Source organism: Rhinolophus ferrumequinum, chromosome 6 (genome assembly GCF_004115265.2).
Source record: "Rhinolophus ferrumequinum isolate MPI-CBG mRhiFer1 chromosome 6, mRhiFer1_v1.p, whole genome shotgun sequence".
Taxonomy (NCBI): Eukaryota; Metazoa; Chordata; class Mammalia; order Chiroptera; family Rhinolophidae; genus Rhinolophus; species Rhinolophus ferrumequinum.
The window spans coordinates 32170575-32189425 of NC_046289.1; the positions used below are offsets into that span (position 1 = coordinate 32170575).

General features: G+C 37.6%; 1 protein-coding gene across 3 annotated transcripts in view; it reads left to right on the forward strand.

Moving 5' to 3' along the window:
• The window catches only part of PPP2R5E (protein phosphatase 2 regulatory subunit B'epsilon), a 135457-nt gene extending 117131 nt beyond the window's left edge, over positions 1 to 18326 (forward strand). The window contains exons 9-14 of one of the 3 annotated variants that reach the window (XM_033108112.1): positions 837 to 890; positions 987 to 1037; positions 2758 to 2877; positions 6319 to 6446; positions 9106 to 9207; positions 13704 to 14225. In XM_033108112.1, coding sequence (XP_032964003.1) covers positions 837 to 890; positions 987 to 1037; positions 2758 to 2877; positions 6319 to 6446; positions 9106 to 9207; positions 13704 to 13803 — 555 coding nt within the window. In that variant the 3' untranslated portion in view covers positions 13804 to 14225. Of the gene's footprint in view, positions 1 to 836; positions 891 to 986; positions 1038 to 2757; positions 2878 to 6318; positions 6447 to 9105; positions 9208 to 13703 lie in introns of all 3 variants that reach the window. The other 2 variants (XM_033108113.1, XM_033108114.1) reach the window with 2 other exon arrangements.
• Positions 18327 to 18851: the final 525 nt, after the last annotated feature.

Genomic DNA, 18851 nt, shown 5'->3' on the forward strand with positions numbered 1-18851 from the left:
TAGTGGCGTTTTAATTTTAGTATTTCAGAACTCCCCCAATGGGAATGTTTTGAGTTTGCATAAAAATGTAACACATTTCCCTGAGCAGTGTTCCTCTTTCAATGTGAAATTCTGTGTTTCGAGGAAAAATTGGTCCATATGGTTCTAATTTAGAACACCCATCAAAATGTTTCGCAAGAGTGGATTCTTGTCCAAGAATCTTTACAAGCCCTTTTACAAATCTTGCCTCTAATTTTTGAAATAGGATATCACATTTTGTGATCATTTAAGAGAATTCTTACTTAGATGAGTTAGCATCAGATGTAAAACTCATATTCTCCAGGTTCTAACTGGCAGGTAGAAAGAACTTTTTATCTTTTCCTGAAACTGCTTTAGTTTGCTTGTGACATTTCAGGCAATCAGCAGAGATTTTCGAAGAGCCTACTTCTCATATTGGACTCTTCTGGGACCAGAGTAAAACCCAGTACTATTGACGTCAGCAAAGAGAGAATGGAAGCCCATGAGATATAGCTCAAACTATATGTAGATGAGATACTTCCAGGATATTCTGAATGTGAAATTTCATCTCCGCTTTTCATTAGCTGGCTATTTTATGTCCCGATACTCTTTTTTAAAAAATTCCCCTTGAGCCTTATTTGGGTCAATGTTTGGCTTGAAAAAGTAGCTTTTTATTTTGCTTTATGCATTTTTTATTTTTAAAATGAATTGAACGTGAAGTTACTAAAACCAGAGTCTGAAACTTTTTAGGAAGTTTTAATAGTATATCTTTAGAGTCCTTAGTATCTAGAATTTCCAATTTTGTCATTCTTTCTTTCTTTTTTATTCTGTTTCTCCAGCTTGCATATTGCATAGTACAGTTTCTGGAGAAAGATCCTTCACTCACAGAACCAGTAAGTATTTTTTCCATAATTTCAGATCATGGACCACTTTTCATGGAGTGTATATGAAAAATTAAATGTCATTTGTTTTCTTCCTTTTCGTTTTAGGTTATTAGGGGGTTAATGAAATTTTGGCCCAAAACATGTAGTCAAAAAGAGGTAAGTGCTTAATGTCAGTATGGTCATAGTGCACTAAATACTTGGCTGAGTGCCAGGCACCAGGCTAATAAGCGTGAATAAAATACATTCTCATCTAATCCTCATTGTAGCTCTGTAAGGCAGGACTGTAAGTACTTTCATTTTACTGGTTATGAAATTGGCCCCTAGAGAGGTGAATAGCCTGTCCGAGTACACCAAGTACAGGTAGTTAGGCCGGAACCCGCCTCCCTGATTTGGGAACCCTGGACTTTTGTCACAGTGCTGCTCAGTCCCATAGGTCAGGTCAGGCCTGGTCATGTGTCCAACTGTCTAGCTCTCTCAATGTCACCTCCTAGTGATCACCTTCATAGTCTGGAGATTTTGCTTTTACGCTGATTTTAGCAGCGTGCCAAATACCCACTTTACAGCATAGTGTAGATGGGATCTTACTATGTACAATCGTAAAATATATTATAGACCTTTAGTTTCAACTGTCCACAACTAGCCTTGGAAACCTCTGACCTATCATCATTTGTACTTTTGCTGAGACTTAACTGGGCATGTGCCATGTGAGGTTGTGGGGGAGTGAGTCTCTTAGCTTGGAGGTGAGCCTTCCTGGGTACCAGATCTGCACCCACTCCTCTGAAACGTTAAAAAGCATTTGGAAAATGGTTCAGAAAACAAGGTCAGTTATTTTACATTTGGGGAGAATTTATGTATCTTGACAAATGGCAAAGGTCTACTGTATATTGCTTTCAACAGAAATACCCTCCTTCTCAAGTCCGTTTCAGTTCTCCAAAACCCCACTTTATACAATTTCAGAAAATCATGTAATTTCTTAATACCTATTCGGTAAAAGTAAACTATGCTTTGCTACCCAAATGTATCTTAAGATATGAAAACATTGTCTTTTTTTGTATTTTAATTGCATACCTGATTTTTCTAAAGTAATTATTTTTTCATGCCTGAATAGGTAACTGGTTTTAATATCTCTCGGTTTTCTGTTATATTTAAAATAATTGACTGTACTATTGATTTGGCTCCATTTTGTGATCTGAAGCTGTTTCTTGAGGCACATAGTGCTGAGGCCACGAGATGCATTGTGCTCTATAGTGAGCAGTTGTACACGTGTGTGCGTTTGTGTGGGAGGGGGAGGTAAGTGTACGAGACAGGGTCAGCGTGTGCTGAAAGGTTTAAGTGGTACCTATGTGTGGGTGAATCTTCTCATTGGTGTCTTTCTGACTCCGTGCGTTCTGTTAACTAGCGTATCCTAGAGTAACATCTAGCATATAGCAAGGGCTATAAATATTTCAGAAATATCTGCAAGTGCTGGTATGGGCATCCATGCAGAAGGGCCACTCCCCCATTATTTAAAAAAATATGGGCGAGGAGAGGAGATGTCTGTGTTGATAGCAATAGACTGGAGAGCCCCACGGGGACAGTCCTGTTTCATAGGAGCCCCACTGCAGTGAGTAAGTGTAACAGCTGGAACACAGAGTGTTTTTTTCAAAGTAAATAGAATCATATTTTCAATGCTGTGGGGAACATGCTGTCAACAAATTCCCTCTGGTGAATTCCTTGTGAAATGAACATCTTCTAACATGAGTTAATACCTGATTTGTTCATGTTTGGTTTCATGTGTAAATTTTTCTTAAAACAGTGCTAACTCTCATTAATCATCATCATTCCTATAGATTTTTAATGAAGCGCCTGACATTTTGTGTTTTGCATGTATTTACAGGTCATGTTCCTTGGGGAGCTGGAAGAAATATTGGATGTGATTGAACCTTCACAATTTGTTAAAATTCAAGAACCTTTGTTTAAACAAATTGCCAAGTGTGTCTCTAGCCCCCATTTTCAGGTTAGTAGTAAAAAGGGGATGAGCCAGAGTGGCCTATGTAACATGTATTATTTTGGTAAAATTTTATTTACATTGAAAAATATATAATGGACATACTAGCTACCTGTTGTTATTTATTTGCTGTTTTCTCACATGAAAATAATTTTAACAATAACCACTTTTATCTTGAGCACCTGCTACGTGACAGGCACTGTGATGCTGCTTTCTGTTCAGTAACTTCAATTCTCATAACCACCCTTCCAGGAGGGCATTATGATCTTTTCAGATGTGAACACTGAAGCTCAAAGTGGTAAAATAACTGGTCTCAAGTAAAGTAGCTGAATAAGTGGCGGACTGGTAGGGTTCCCGTAGTATGTAAGAGAGAATGCTAACTAAAGCTTACGATAAGATGAGAACACTAATATTCTGTACTGTGCTAAATGCTTTACGTACGTTATTTCTAAACTTCAAATTATCCTGCTAGACTTTTCCCCCTTTCAATTTTCTAGATTTTAAAAAACAAAACTGAGAAAATGAGTTGCTCAAGGTCCCAAGTTAACAGGGAGTGGAGTGATTGGTATAGCTTATGGAGAGGGGGGACCTTCCCATGGCACCATTCTGCCTCCTTGTGGCCACTCAGGGAAAGTGAATCTGGACAACCCTTTTTTCGTTGGGGTGTGGGGGAAGGGGCCTTGCTACAGTGCTGAAATACCTCACACAGGAGGAGGGAAGCGGGTAAGCTGGCTGAAAACACATTGGGTTTTATCTTCCATATCTCACTAAAGGTCCATGTCACAGACGAGAGTTGACACTTTATATACTGCTTGCCGATTTGAAGAGATTGTTCAGACTAGTTGGCAGCATAGAACCACATTACTAACATAGCAGACTCGATGCTGGGCTTTCCCTGCTCTGTAATTACCCTGCATAGTTAGAGACACTGGCTGTAGTCTGAAGACATATGAGTCTGTCAAGTCAGTGATCTTATGACAATCTTGTGATTGTACCACAAAGCCAGAAAAAAGTAGAAACCATGGTATAAACCATTGCATTCAGATGATCTATAACACGTCTAGATACAGAAAAATTGCAGGATACTGTGTAGGTGTTTTGCATATTACACATGACCTGTGGTGCTCAAACATCTGGATTGTTTACCTTCTCTTTCAGTTTTCATGAGGATGTTTGGTGTAAGGGAGGGCAAGGCTTACATGATGCTCAGAAGCTCAGAAGGAGACAAAGTGTCTCTTAGCTGGGGCTATCTTCGTTGGGCTACTCTAATAAAATGTCACAGATTGTGTGACTTATAAACTACAGAAATGTACTACAGTTCTGGAGGCTGAAAGTCTGACATCCAGGTGCCAGGATGGTCAGGTGAGGGCCCTCTTCTGGGTCACAGACCTCTGGTTGTGTCCTGATGTGGCGGGAGGGACGAGGGAGCTCTCTGCAGCCTCCTAAAAGGCACTGGTCCCGTTCATGAGGGCTCCACTCTTATGCCTTAAGTACCTTCCAAAGGCCACGCCTTCTAGTACCATCATCTTTGGGGGTTAGGATCTCAACATACGAGGTTTGGGGTGACAGATATATAGACCATAGCAGGTTCTATAACGAAACACTACAGACTGCATGGCATATTGAAAAACAGATATGTAGAGATTAGGATACTTGTTAGCATTGAGAGGCAGGTGAATTTTAGACTCTCAATTGGATGTAGGAAAAGCCTAGATCCCTCCTTCTTTACCAACATCCTCCTGTGGTCTCTAAAAGCTCCTCCTTTCAGCTGTAAGTTTCAGCACAGCCTCACTCCCTCTCCTCCCCTTCCCCCTTCCCTTTCCTTACCTCCTGTCCTACCTGTCTCAGCCACACCATGTGCGGCGTGGTTTTTAAACACATCGTTCATGTTGGTGCCTCTGCCCTCCCTTCTCACAATCCCCTCAGCCCGGAATGCGCTTTCCTTCTTTCATCCTTCAAAGCCCAGGTTGGATGTTACCTCCTGTGTTATAATTCTACCACTCCTTTCTCTCAGGTCATCCGGGTGGTTCTGCCTGCCCTCTCCTCTGGCACTTTATTTCTAGGTCTCATAAAGCATTTATCACAGTTTGCATTGGACAGACTCATAGATTCCTCCTTTTTCCACTGACGTAACGGAATTAACAGAGTAACAAGGTTAAGAGCAGGGACTTCGGAGTCTGCCACTTGCTAGCCATCTGACCTCAGTTTCCTCATTTGCAAAATAGGAATAATGGTACCCACTCTATGTTGGTTGTGAGGATAAATAATATGTCTATGAAACATCACAGTGCCTGGTATATAGTAATCATTCAATAATGATGATTTTCTTTGTACCTCAGGGTCTAGTGCCTCATGAATCCCAGGATTTTTTTTTTTGAACTAAGTTGAATGATGTAAATGGAAGGGTTCTAATTTCTCAGAGTCTATTGGTGGATACGTCTTGTACCATTGTATTAAATTAAATAAAAATGAGTTTGAAACGTAATTTCTTAATCTGTATGAATGAAAGAAGCCACTCTTTTTCTCTTTCTCCATATAATTATCCTTTTTAGAGATTTTAGATTTTTTTGTTGTTGAGATTTTGGCTTATTTTAATTATCACTATTTTAGATGACTTTTTAGATTTTTTAGATTATTTTTTGAGGTGTCCCATTGAATGTATAGAGTCAGTTGATAGTGTGGTAGTCAGAGAAAAAGGATCTGAGTTGTCCTGGGCCCTTTAGTACAGCCAGTGTCCCTGAGTCCAGAAACTGAGGGACTTTCTCCTGGCTGACCCAGTTCAAAGGAAGGGTGATAGAAATGAACTTGGTAAAGAGTCGGGGCACTAGATTCGAGTCGTAGCTCTCACCATTCACTAGCAGTGGTACCTTGGCCAGGTTACCCATCTCTCTGAACCTCAGTGTCCTCATCTGTACAAGGAGCCTCATGCTCCCTCCTCCTCGGTAGTGCTGAGGTCGGTCCATTCTACCTGCAGGCCGGCCCAGGGCCTCCATGGAGGTGCTCAGCCGAGGTTACTGTTCTGCAGGGACGGGCAGCAGCTGTTGGCTGAGCGCCGGCCATGTCTGGGCCCTGTAGTTTATTTGAACTGTGTGGACGAATGAGGTGAGCCAGGAAGAGGGTTAAAGTGATAAGGAAAACAGGCTGGCGTGTAGAAGTAGGGTAAAGGGGGCTGCGGCTGGGGAGCTGCGCAGGGAAGATGTGGAGTCAGGTGGAATGGGTGGTATGAAAGGAGAATAGAAATAGGTAGGAAAACTTCTTTTCCTTCCCCAATGGATGGATCACCTTGGAAGTTTCTGAAAGATATTAAATCCACAAAAATGTAAAGTGTGATTAATACTTAATTTTACATATAATTGATATAAAAATTATCTTAAAATACTTTCATTTGGGGATGTATAATTTTGTTTTTGTCTTTTTCTCTCTTAACGTTTTATTTTTCTTTTCTCCAAGGTGGCAGAAAGGGCACTCTATTATTGGAATAATGAATACATCATGAGTTTGATAGAAGAAAACTCTAATGTCATCCTTCCCATCATGTTTTCCAGTCTTTATAGGATTTCAAAAGAACATTGGAATCCGTAGGTTTATACAGTTCCCTCCCTCTCTCTCTTCCTTCTTCCCTCCCTCTCTCCCTCTTCCCCTCCCTTCTTTCTTCACTCCCTTCTTCCCTCCCTCCTTCTCTTTTGCTTAATAAAATGTCTGGAGTGCTTACTATGTGCCAGATGCTATGCTTGTTGCTGAAGGCAGATATGTGACAAGATAAAAATCCCTACCTTTTAGAAATCCACTGACTGGCTGGGGAGACCCCACAAGTAAACAGATGCTTTATAAAACCGTTGTTTTAAGTGTGTTATGTTAACATAGCAGTTTACTTGAGGGTTTCCTGACCTGTCTGTGAATGTAGTAGAGATATTTGAGGGATGCTCTGGAGTGAGAGGAGAGGTTTGTGGACATCGATGAGGTGGTGATTTGCCAATTGAATCTTAAAGGAATTTGGCAGGTGGATGGGATGGAGGAAGCCCTTTCAGAGTGTGGGTCTATCCATCATATAAAAAGGCCACAAATGTATAAAGCACCTGTCAAGTTCTGCGACTTAGGAGTTTGGGAGGATTAAAGCACAAGGTGTTTTAGGGAGGTTGCTACCGTGTTTCCCCAAAAATAAGACCTAGCCGGACAATCAGCTCTAATGCGTCTTTTGGAGCAAAAATTAATATAAGACTCGGTATTATATTATATTATTTTATTATATTATATTATATTATATTATATTATATTATATTATATTATATTATATTAACCTGGTCTTATTCTACTATAAAATAAGTCTTTATAGTAAAATAAGAACAGGTCTTATATTAATTTCTGCTCCAAAAGATGTATTAGAGCTGATTGTCCGGCTAGGTCTGATTTCCAGGGAAACATGGTAGAAGGTGAGATTAGAAGGGGGACTGGGGCCCATGTGAGCTTTCACGAAGTGGATGATAAGGAAACATTATAGAGTTGTAAGGAGGGAAGTGTTCTGAATTGATTTGCATTTTAGGGAGATCCATTTCTTTAAAAGCAACTCAGTTATTATATATCATTTCTAGGGAAAAAGTTTAAAATCTTCAAAGAGAATTTTAACATCTAGTTCTATGAAAGTTAGAGCATTCTGTATTTGAATGGCTTTACATGCTTCTCTGGAATAGAAAGAAAAGTTAAAGATTAGCAGCTGTAATTCAGTATATTCATGATATGTTTGTCTTTAAAAGTTTTACATACAACTGTAAAATATCACATTTTTGCCAAATTTTATTAACAAAACTTATAAAAATAAAGAGCTGGTAAACAATTAAGTGTCCTTATGCACAGAGTCTCTTGAGAATGTAGAGTGGCTCTAGCAAGTGTCCGTAACCTCTTTGTGTGTGTATTGTAGTCTGCCCTTCTCTATCACCGCCATCGTATTTGAGAAGGTCATTCCCCTCAACAGAAGGGAGCTTACAGTTTCCTTTTTTTTTTTTTAATTTTATTTTTTAAATTATTTTTTTATTTATTTTTTAATTTATTGGGGTGACAATTGTTAGTAAAATTACATAGATTTCAGGTGTACAGTTCTGTATCACATCATCTATAAGTTACATTGTGTGTTCACCACCTGGAGTCAGTTCTCCTTCCATCACCATATATTTGATCCCCCTTACCCTCATCTCCCACCCCCCAACCCCCTTACCCTCTGGTAACCACTAAATTACGTTCCCCAGATTAATTTTCAAAACCCCATGGCCATCTTGTGGTCACTGATTGTTTTTTTTAATAACGGGCACAGAGCAGAAGCAACACAGCAAGTACCCTTTCTTATAAATGTTTTGGAAACATCAAACACATAATTTATTTAACATGTGGCCTAACTTTACCAGTGCCTTTTTCAGAGGTGATGGGAGCATGGTGTGGAAAATAGAAGTACTGTTGTATATTTATGCAAAGGGCAGTGCTATTTAGACTCTAGTCTGCAGATACCAAAGCCATCCTGGGACAGTCTTCACGTTGCCTAAGAGCTTGTTCTTCCACTTGATAAGTAAGAACTGCCATTTTGGCTATTGAGCTATGCAGTATCCCATAGCTAATAATAACCATCACCAGCTTGCCGGTTCTCTTACCAGCATATGTATTGGATCAGCAAGGAAACTAAGCAGGCATGAACGGACTCATGCAAATCACACTAGAGACATAACTCTTATTTAAGTGCCCAGCTTACAGGGGTTTAGTATCATATCATTGAATGTGAATAATATATCATTTGTTTCCATGGGAACAGATTTTATTTTGATGAATTATGTATATTATCACTTTATAAATAAAATTCTATGCAAAGTCAGGTCTCTAAGGTTAGTCCTACCACAGGTGCTCCTTTTTTAGGATGAAGTTGCTTTATTTTTATACTTGCCTTTTTATTAAATGAAGTTGACAAGGGCCCACAGGCAATTCTGTTCTGGGAACCGATAATTAGAAGGGCAAAATTCGATTTTTATTTTTCTAATCCTGCCAACCTCTCAGAAAGATATCTTGCCTTAAACAGTAAAGGATGTAACTCTTGATGTGGAAATGAACTCTAGGTCATTTCTAGTAGTTCCAATTAAAAAGGGATGGAGAGAGCATGCAATACTCGGAGCTCATTCAAAGGTTGTGCTTTCGCTTTCTTCATGCAGTGTCCTGTATGTAAGACTAATCAACACGTTCTCTTTTCTGTGTGCTTCCCAGGGCTATCGTGGCATTAGTCTACAATGTGTTGAAGGCATTTATGGAAATGAACAGCACCATGTTTGATGAGCTTACAGCCACATACAAGTCAGATCGTCAGCGGTAACTTTTTAAAGCTTTTTTGTCAGCTGTGCATTGAGTTCTTTCCTGCTCTTTGCTGAAGTTGCTTAATTGTACCCAAAATCATAAGCAGCACAATTTTACTTATCTTCAGTTTTGCTTGCTCATTAGCTGTGTCTTTATTAGTGTACCATTGGGTAACAAAGTGTCATTTTGAAAAAGGCTGTTTTCCTCCTTCCCTTCAATGATGTTTTTCTTCTGCCTCAGGGTTAAGAGCTTGGCACATAGCTGATGTTTCAGGCTCATGTGAGGGGACCATTAGGTAGTTTGCCATCTGGATTCACTCCCATTCTGGACTTATTTGAACTAGGATTGGGCTGACCTTGTACTTCACTCTAGCAGCAGGAGGAATGAGGCACCGTTTTTTTAGCTCTTTGGCCCAGAACTTACCTTCTACTCTAGAACGCAGCAAATGCATTATAATTCAAAGGGCAGTGAAAAAAAAACATGGAGGTGAAAAGTCTGGTATTGTACAAATATTGAAATGTTTATAATAAAACATGAACAAAAATCACTTGAACTCGACAATAAATGCTTCTAGCTGAGTAAAGCCTTTCTTGATTTCATTTACACGATTCCTTAATTTTGTTATTTCTTGTTCAATATGTCCAGCTTTCCAAAAGCTGTTGTCTTAATCCATTTGGGCTGCTGTGACAAAATACCACATGTGGATATTTTATGGGTGGCTTATAAACAACAGAAATGTATTGCTCACAGTTCTGGAGGCTGCAAGTCCAAGAGCATGGCAGCAGCATGGTTGGATGAGGGCCCTCTTTCTGGTTCATAACTGGTCCCTTCTCACTGTGTCCTCACATGATGGAAAGGGCAAGGGATTTCTGTGAGATCTCTTTTATAAGAGCACTTAAGCCATTCATAAGGGCTCCATCTCATGACCTGATCACCTCCCAAAGGCCACAGCTACTAATACCATCACCTGTGGGGGCTAAGATTTCAACAGGAATTGTTGGGGGACACAAATGTTCAGACCGTGGCATTGATGTACTTGGAGAGATTGAGGAAAGTCTGGAGAGCTTAGTAGTGGGACCTCTGGTTTGGCTTCGATCATCCAGAAGCAAATGCCAGCTTTGTATATAATGAAACCACGGACCTTAGAGGATCCCAGCGGTGTGTGTGAGGGGTCGTACCCAGAATCTTGCTGAACCACCTGAGCAGAGCTATCTGTGGTTCCCTTGCTTCTTTGCTTTGCCTGATTTTGAATGTGTTACTTGCATTTTACTGATAAAGAGGGCAATGAGGGGAAAGGTTTGGTGGCAGGGGACCAAGGACTGTCACAGTTATTTTTTTAAATTACCAGGAGGTGGTATATTGAAAAGCAACTTAATTATGGAATGTGACAAGTGTTTAACTGAAGACAGAAGAGGCTGAGATTCTTTATACAATATTGGAATGAATATCAATTATGGGATGTGTGTGTCATACTTGGAATTTAAAAAACTTTTAGTTTACTATATTTATAGTTGCAAAATCATTAAATTTATAGTAACCCTCCTTGTCCCAAATTTAAATTAAAATGTTTTTTCAAATGTTATTTAAATAAAGGAGATAAAGGACACATTTTCATACTGTGACATACCATTAAAGAGTGCATAATACATAACCTTTCTCTTATAGCAACTAAAAGTTCATTATTATCCTAGTTGAATAAGGATTAACTCTGTAGAATCCCATTGAGAGTATTAAAGACCGTATTTCTAAAATACTAAAATTGAGTGAAATAAAATTAATTCAAGTTTATTAAACTTCAATAATAAAACTGTTTTGTGATCATTTATCATATAAACTAAATTGACCAAACTCTTGAAAAAGATAAGAATTAACCCAGGGGAGCAGGAATATACACTGTGTATTAAAGTACATGATCTGATGTATTAAAATACCTTATAGTGAGTGGACTTCCCTAATGAGAGAATAATTTTTTTTAAGTAAGGGTAATATTTTGTCCAATGAGCAATAGAAGGTTGTAATGAATAGATGGGAACATTGGTTTATCCATAAATGTGGGAGTAGGAAAAGAGAGTAAAGAGATTTATTTGGTACTATCACAGAAGAACCAAATGGAGGATTACACTTCTGGAGGACAAGAAATTAGTAACTTCAGTTCAGATAAAATTTTTAAGTGTCACAAGTCTGAAAATAGTGGGTGTAGTAAATAACACTGTTAGATACATACGCCAACATTAATGCTATGTAAAATTGAAATTGGGAGAGAATTTGACAGTATCCCTAGCCTGACAGCGTGGTTAACTTTTTAAATTCCCACCTACAGGTAGAGAGAAAAGTGGGAAAGAATGGGGGTGACACTAACTATATCAGAAATATTTAGAATTTTTGAAGATAAAGTTGTCAACATAAAAGACGTATGCTAATTCAGCATAGAATTCATCTGGAAGAAAAACCCCTCAGGACAAATTGCCATAAAACTCCTGATGACGCTTCAGTAAAAAGATAATGAGTGTTTTGATGATGTCAGCCCTTAATTCAAACTGCACATTAGGGCAGTATGAACCTAACATATGTTTAAACTGGTTTTTAGTTGAATAAAGTTTCTAAGCCCTTGCTTACCAAATTCTTCTCCCTCCAAATAAAAAGGTCATATGCTTTGAAATTCAGCAGGATCTATACAATTGATTTAAGTGTACTCAAATCAGTGTCCTATGATAATATTTGTTTCAACCTAATATTATCCTTAACCTTTACTGAGAAACTAAAAGTGATAATTTACCAAACAGCTTGCTTTTGCAGTTAAGAATCTGGAATTCATAGTGATTGAAGGATTATCTAATTTTGCCCCTATTGTCCTGTAAATAAAATTTTTCAGGGTCAAAATTAACCAATAGGTAATTGTTTGAAAAACTGTTATGCCCACTAAAATTCATATTGCACAGATTATATTTGATATAGCTGAAACTAGTTATAGTAAACAAGGCTTTAATTACCAAAATATTTTTATGAAATGATAATATTAATTACCATGTTATATAATTAAATATTCCTTCTAGACACTAGTGGAATGAGAATGTAAAATTGCTTAGGTATTTCTAGAGATTTTTTGGGGGGGAAATGAACATTAATTTCTTTTGCTATAGATATCAGTGTACCTGCAAAAAGGTTGGTGATGATATGAAAAATACGAGGCAGGGAGTTATATATAAATTTCACTTAACCTGTGTAGATTTCCCTGAGTAAATATTGTACTGCAACTGAAGTTAAATTATTGCTACGTAGGTGAAGTAGCACATGGACCATATCCGCCATACTTGAGATGGCAGAGCCCTGTTTTCAGGAATACTCTGAATTTATGGATGCACAAATGTCATTTGGGTCTGTTGTTTACTGGTTCGTCACAACATGAGAAGACTAGGGACGCTACAGTGAATTATTTTTAATAAATGTGAATTTATTTAATTTACAATATACTGTGTTTCCCTGAAAATAAGACTGGGTCTTATATTACTTTTTGCTCCAAAAGACGCATTAGGGCTTATGTTCAGGGGATGTCATCCTGAAAAATCATGCTAGGGCTTATTTTCCTGTTAGGTCTTATTTTCGGGCAAACATGGTAGTCAAGTGTTCCTGGACTGTGGATTCCAACTTGTCTGATGTTAAACTTAACATTCTTTTTTTAATAAAAATATGGTAATCTAAAAATGTTTTTGGCAAAATAAAATTTGTTAATCCTATTTTAGACATCCAGATTTTTGGTAAATTTTACCAATTTTTCCAACAGTCTGGAAGTCATTAGTCAAATTGATACTGAACTAAATTTGAAGGCTTGAAACATTAAAAACTTAGTGCATAATGGTATCAACAAATTTCTGTCCAGATCATTAAAACTGAAAGCACAAAAGAAAGAATGTTTAATTTGGTTGTATATATAAAATAAGTTAATAACTTGGATTTTATGATTAATATTTGTGTGGACAAGATTCTGCTGAAGAGTTTAAATATACATAGTGTAGGAAAAATAGATATTCATAAAGGGGAAGTCTATTTTTTTGACCTACTACATTTTCTGTATCAGTATTATTTTTTAGTATCTCTTTTGAAAAAGTATTTGGAAATAAAGGGAAAATTACATTTTAACTAGATCCCAAGTAAAAATCACTAATGTTCCCTTGGTTTTAGGATAACAGATACATATAAATGATCCACGTTTTTGCTTCTCAGTAATTTTGAAGTTAATTTTCTAACATTAAGTATAAAGGAATGTTAATGTAAAATCTTAAAATATTTTTGTCATCCCCTACTCTGTTCATTAATAGTACTTTGTGTCTAAATGTCAAAAAAAAAAAGCCACAGAGAAAAACTAAAACGTAAAAGCACCTACAAGCTTAATGCCAAACTTCAAAGACCCTTTAAAACATACATGGGAGAAAGTATGTCAAAGGACAAGTTGCTGATTAATAACCTCTTTAAACCTTCTCAGTTGTTTATCTTATATTCTGTTTCTTCTCCAGTGAGAAAAAGAAAGAAAAGGAGCGTGAAGAATTGTGGAAAAAACTGGAGGATCTGGAATTGAAGAGAGGTCTTCGACGTGATGGGATAATTCCAACTTAACAAAAATAATAACAACAACATTACTAACCTGTGGAGTCACACATTTATGTAGTAGAAGATGGAGCAACAGTTTTCTGTATTGTGCAACTTTACAGTAGATTTCACATTTGTTTCATTATTACAACAGCACTGTATATACCTGTCTCTTAAGTAAAGGAAAAAAAAATAAGGACTTCAATCCAAAGTTTGGATGGTAGATGGACTTCTCAGAACTTTGCAAAACATAATCATTGTTCTAACCCTCTTTTAAAAAAAAAGAGCAGTCTTCAAAGATTGTTGATGAAATTGCTGTTAAAATTCCATTAATCGGAAGTTCCTTTACCATTAGCAGAGAGTATGAAACAATTTTCAAATGTGAACAATCTTAAATTTAGCTTGTCTTTCTGCTAAGCTGTTAAATGTATTTATAGTAAAGGAAGAAACAAAAAAGACTGTCATTTCCATATAAGTTTGTATAACATCCTCCTCTGGGTAACTTGACTGTAATTTGACATCTTTTCCTTTTGCACATGTTCATGAGTTGAATGTCCACATGGAACGGGGCCATGAATTACAAAGGTCCCTGATAAAAGTTTTGTTTACCGGAGTGAACATCTCTCCAGTAACCAGGGAGTCCTGGTACTCCTTTAGTTTTAAAATTAGGAGTAAATGAGAAGAGGTGATAAACATAGTAAGGAAGGGAATTTTGGATTCATGCATGAATTCATGGTGAATCCAAATCAATGTCTTGAATCCTTTGAAAACAGGCACTGGACATCAGAGGCTTCAGTACCTGACCAGTATTAGTTGCGTACATCATTGAACACACATACCAGAGATGTTTTAGAAATGTCACAAAACATCCCTTTGGACCATTTTGAAATCAGAAAGACAAACACTAAACAGTACAACCATGAAATTGATCGCCAGGATTGCGAATCTAATTGGTAATAGAGTTGAGCAAACAGCTTGGACTGTTTGGAGTTGTTGCCTTACTTTTTAATATGTATTTATAAAGTATTCCAGCAAAAGAGGATGTAGCCTCTGGGAAAAAACAAACATGTTACAGTGTTTTTTGTAGATTCTCGTTCTATATCTCATCACAGCGCCAGCCCTGTTTTTAGCCAGAAAGGATTCAGGATAAACATTATTATGCATTCTGCATTGGATGCGTATTCCTAACTACTGTATTTGTTACCAAAAGTGGTTCTACAAATGCTACTGAAAAAAAAAATCTGGAAATTCCTAATGTCCTGAGTATTAATAATAAAGTTTAAAAATGCTTTTATATCAAAGGTGCATTGTGACCAAATTGTTTAAGAAAAAGAAAAAAAAAACAAAACAAACTCTAGGGCTGTATTGTAGATACATCCTATTGGCTCTCTGCTTTGTATTTAATTTAAACAAGGACTCTTACATTTGGGTGAGATAAAAATACTGATAAAAGTTGTGTACAGTATGTACTTACCTAATGTGGTTGCATTATTATGTACTGAAAGATATGTGTTTGGGGGTTTATTTCCAGGATGCTTTTGTTTGTTGTGGACATGGCAGCAGTGAGTTGGTAATCCTAAACCATCACTTCCCAGCAGTATTCATGGTATAGAGCTGACCGTGTTCATGTGTTGAAATGTGATAGTAGCAAACCAGAACATATGAACTGTTGTTGCTCTTCGTAGTAATAATATCAATCTGGGCTTGTATATTTTCTTCCTTCCATTTAATATAAAGTAGAATATGCAGTTGTATTGTTTCCAAAAAAGGGGGGGAAGCCGCTGACCTTTCTCCTCTATTCAGTGTTTCAGGATTATCAGGTCACGGTTTGTGCATAAAAGTCAGCTAATTATGGACATTGTCATCTCAATAACTTTGTAAAACAGAAACAAAACTTGGCATTGTTAATTCTGAAAAAGAAACAGCGGTAAAAGAGTCACATGCAACACCAAACACAACATGGTTTAATGGAATTCATAGAGTTTTTAAAAACACAAAACATTCATGGGGATTCAATGTAAAATTGGCAGAGGCTGCCAAAGATGAAACAACTTCCTTTAAAAGTGCTGGAGCAAAGGTGCAAGTTCAAATACTAAAGATAAAAAATAAATTTGTAACAAATCATCTCTGATTTTAGCCCATTAGTTTTGACTCTGCATTACTTTTAGTTTTGACAATACAGCCATTAACTCATCTTTTCAGATAGAGGACATTAAAATCACAGGTTTGTGAAATATCTCTGCCCATTAGAATGGAATGCAGTCATTTGAAATGAGAAAAACCAGGCTCCTTTTTTGCACCTTACCTTGTCCTCAGAGTTGAGGTGAGAACTACACAGATACCTTGATGTCAATTTTGTATGTTGATCATTCCAAACTGAGGAGAATAAAGCCAAATTTTAGACATAGTGAAAGAAGCAATTATAGCTATATGTCTAAAATTCATAGGGCAACTTCTGAGAAGAAACACTGTCTTTTCTTTTTTAATTGAAAGTGACAATGTGACGTTTGTCATGTTGTGTCCGGTGACGCACAGTAACTGAGGTAATCTGACTGTTGCACTATGTGACATATTTAAGGACGTACTTGCTGCATTTGCAGCAGCCCTCTGTCCTTTCCCACATTTCTGCTGTTGCTGCAACTTGAGTTCATTGTGACAAATGCATCTTTGTGTTTTATTTTGTTTGCTTCATAATTTCCAGAACTATATATAAATCTATTTTTTAAATAGCAGATATTGTAGTTAGTGAGTGATGATCACTCCAAACTTATCCCTACCATATTGGTTTCAGGGGTAGGATTCAGAGTGTCTTTGGAAGAAAAAACAAAAACCCTGTGGTTTAGAGTGATGCTGAGGCCTTAGGCTGTGGGCCTAGAAAAACCATGTGAGTGAATTGACCCATCTCATACTTTGAATCAAGCATGCATTCCTTTTCTCATTGTGCAGGTGTCCCCATTTGTTTTCCTTCAGTGTTTAGTTTTTGTCCTTCTGAATTTTATTATAGTTTGCTCTCCCTAACATCTGACTGTTTTTTTATAAAATAAAATAAAAAATAAAAAAAGTAAGATAAATAATACCCTTGATGCCGCTGGATACTCACAAGCAGGGTTATGCTCCTTCACCTTGGGCTTGCTTGCCTAACCGGAAGGGTTTAATTTATTTTGTACCTCCTCCTATGCGTGGGACAGTCCAGGGTGCAGAGCCAGGAATCGGTTGTAATTGCACCTGCTATACTTACACGTGTAGCCCTAGGCTCAAATCACACTATGGAAAGAAAAAAAAAAGTATATTTAGAGCTTTAAAAGCTTTTTTATTTTTTTGTGGGGATGCGGGGGGTGGGAAAGGGAAGATGAATGGATGTTATTGGCATTTTTAAGTGTTCAGACTTTTGGTTTTTTTCCCCCCCGTGTTGCTTTTTTCCCTTTAATTGGGTGCACTGCCCTGGCCCATGAAATGAAAAGATTCTCTCTACCAATGTTACCACAAAGTGACAGTCACCCACAGCAAAAAGGTGGCATCAGACATGATCAGTGATGTTTTCTTTGCACATCAATATTTTTATTTTTATATTCTGGCTCAGCTGCTTCTCTGAGTGGAGTTAAGGAATGAGCCACAAAGGATTTTTGTAGTCGGTATATTGGCAACGCGTTTTATATTTCTCAGTCTCGAATTTTGAAACTCTAAAAGAATTGTGCATCTTGAGAGAAAGTGGAGCAAATTTTGATCTAGTGGAATGTTCATTTGTGCTGCTTGTGCACGATGGCAGCAGTAGTATCTCTCTTGGAAATAAACATCCCATATTATGATGTCTATGAAAATAGGTTTCCTTTTCTTCCCGCCCTCCCTCCCTGCCTCCCTTCCTCCCCTTTCTTTACTTTTTTAGAAATCACTTATTGTAAATAAGTTGTAATCCAAGCCTCATGTATCAGTGGGGGACTTTCAAATATAAATATTACCAATACATTTTCCTGGTTGTTGTCTGATTTTTGATTCAAGTATATGAGAATGAAATGTCCATTGCTTTTGGTTTGAGGATTTTACTTTAGCTTCATAGATCTTTTGGTATTTTAGTATTTCATTGTTTTAGCAGGAGAGGGCAGCAAAAGTTTATTTTCCCTGTTAGAAATGCTGTGGTTCTTGATTGGTTTTAAATTTAGTTTTGTGTGTATGTGCGTGTGCGTGCATGTGTGTGTGTAAGCAGTATCTGTGGCTAGAGGTAAAAATGAAACATTTTTGATATGAAAAGTTGCATATGAAAATTGTAGACTGGTTCAGCCAGATAGTGAAGACTTCTTATCCACATTCAAGTTAAAATGCCACAAAACAATCTTCCAGCTCTGGCTAAAATATGCTACTTCCTTTTCAAACACAACAAAATGCAAGCCGAGTCTCAAACACTTGGAATTTAAAATGTCTTTCTTTGAAAATGATTTACTTCAAAGTGGTAACAGAGACAAAAATGAAGGTGCTCCCAAAGAGAAATGTAACCGTCCCCTTTCGCAGTGTGTGAGAGGTTCTGTACTGTGGGTGCATCCTAATAAAGAAGGAGTGACGAGTTTTCAGGTGCCCGGCTGTGTTTGTTTGTTTGTTTGTGACCTCTGTGGCCTTTTTGAATCATACAAATAATAGATTTGATCAACCTACCCGTGAGACAATGGGATTGGCCTATTCGGCTTTCATCTTGAGAAAATCAGTTTACGATTAGGAGTATATGATGTTGAAAAGTGGTCCAGCGTCTATTGCTGTGTAACTACTCTGAAACTTAGTGGCATAACCCAACAGTTATTTTTTTGTTCACAAATGTACAGTTTGGGCAGGACTTGGCAAGATGGTCTTATCTCTGCTCCTCAAGCGTCAACTTGGGTTTACCAAGTGGGGCAGGAGAATTCACTTCCAACATGGCTCACTCAACATGGCTGGCAAGTTGGTGCTGGCTGGTGGCTTGGGGTTCAACCAGAGGCCTCAGTTTATGATACAGGCCTTCTTATGGGGCTTCCTTCTTGGGTTTCCTCACAGCATGACAACTGGGTTCTAAGAATGATTGTTCTAAGAGACAGGAAGTGTAAACTGCTAAT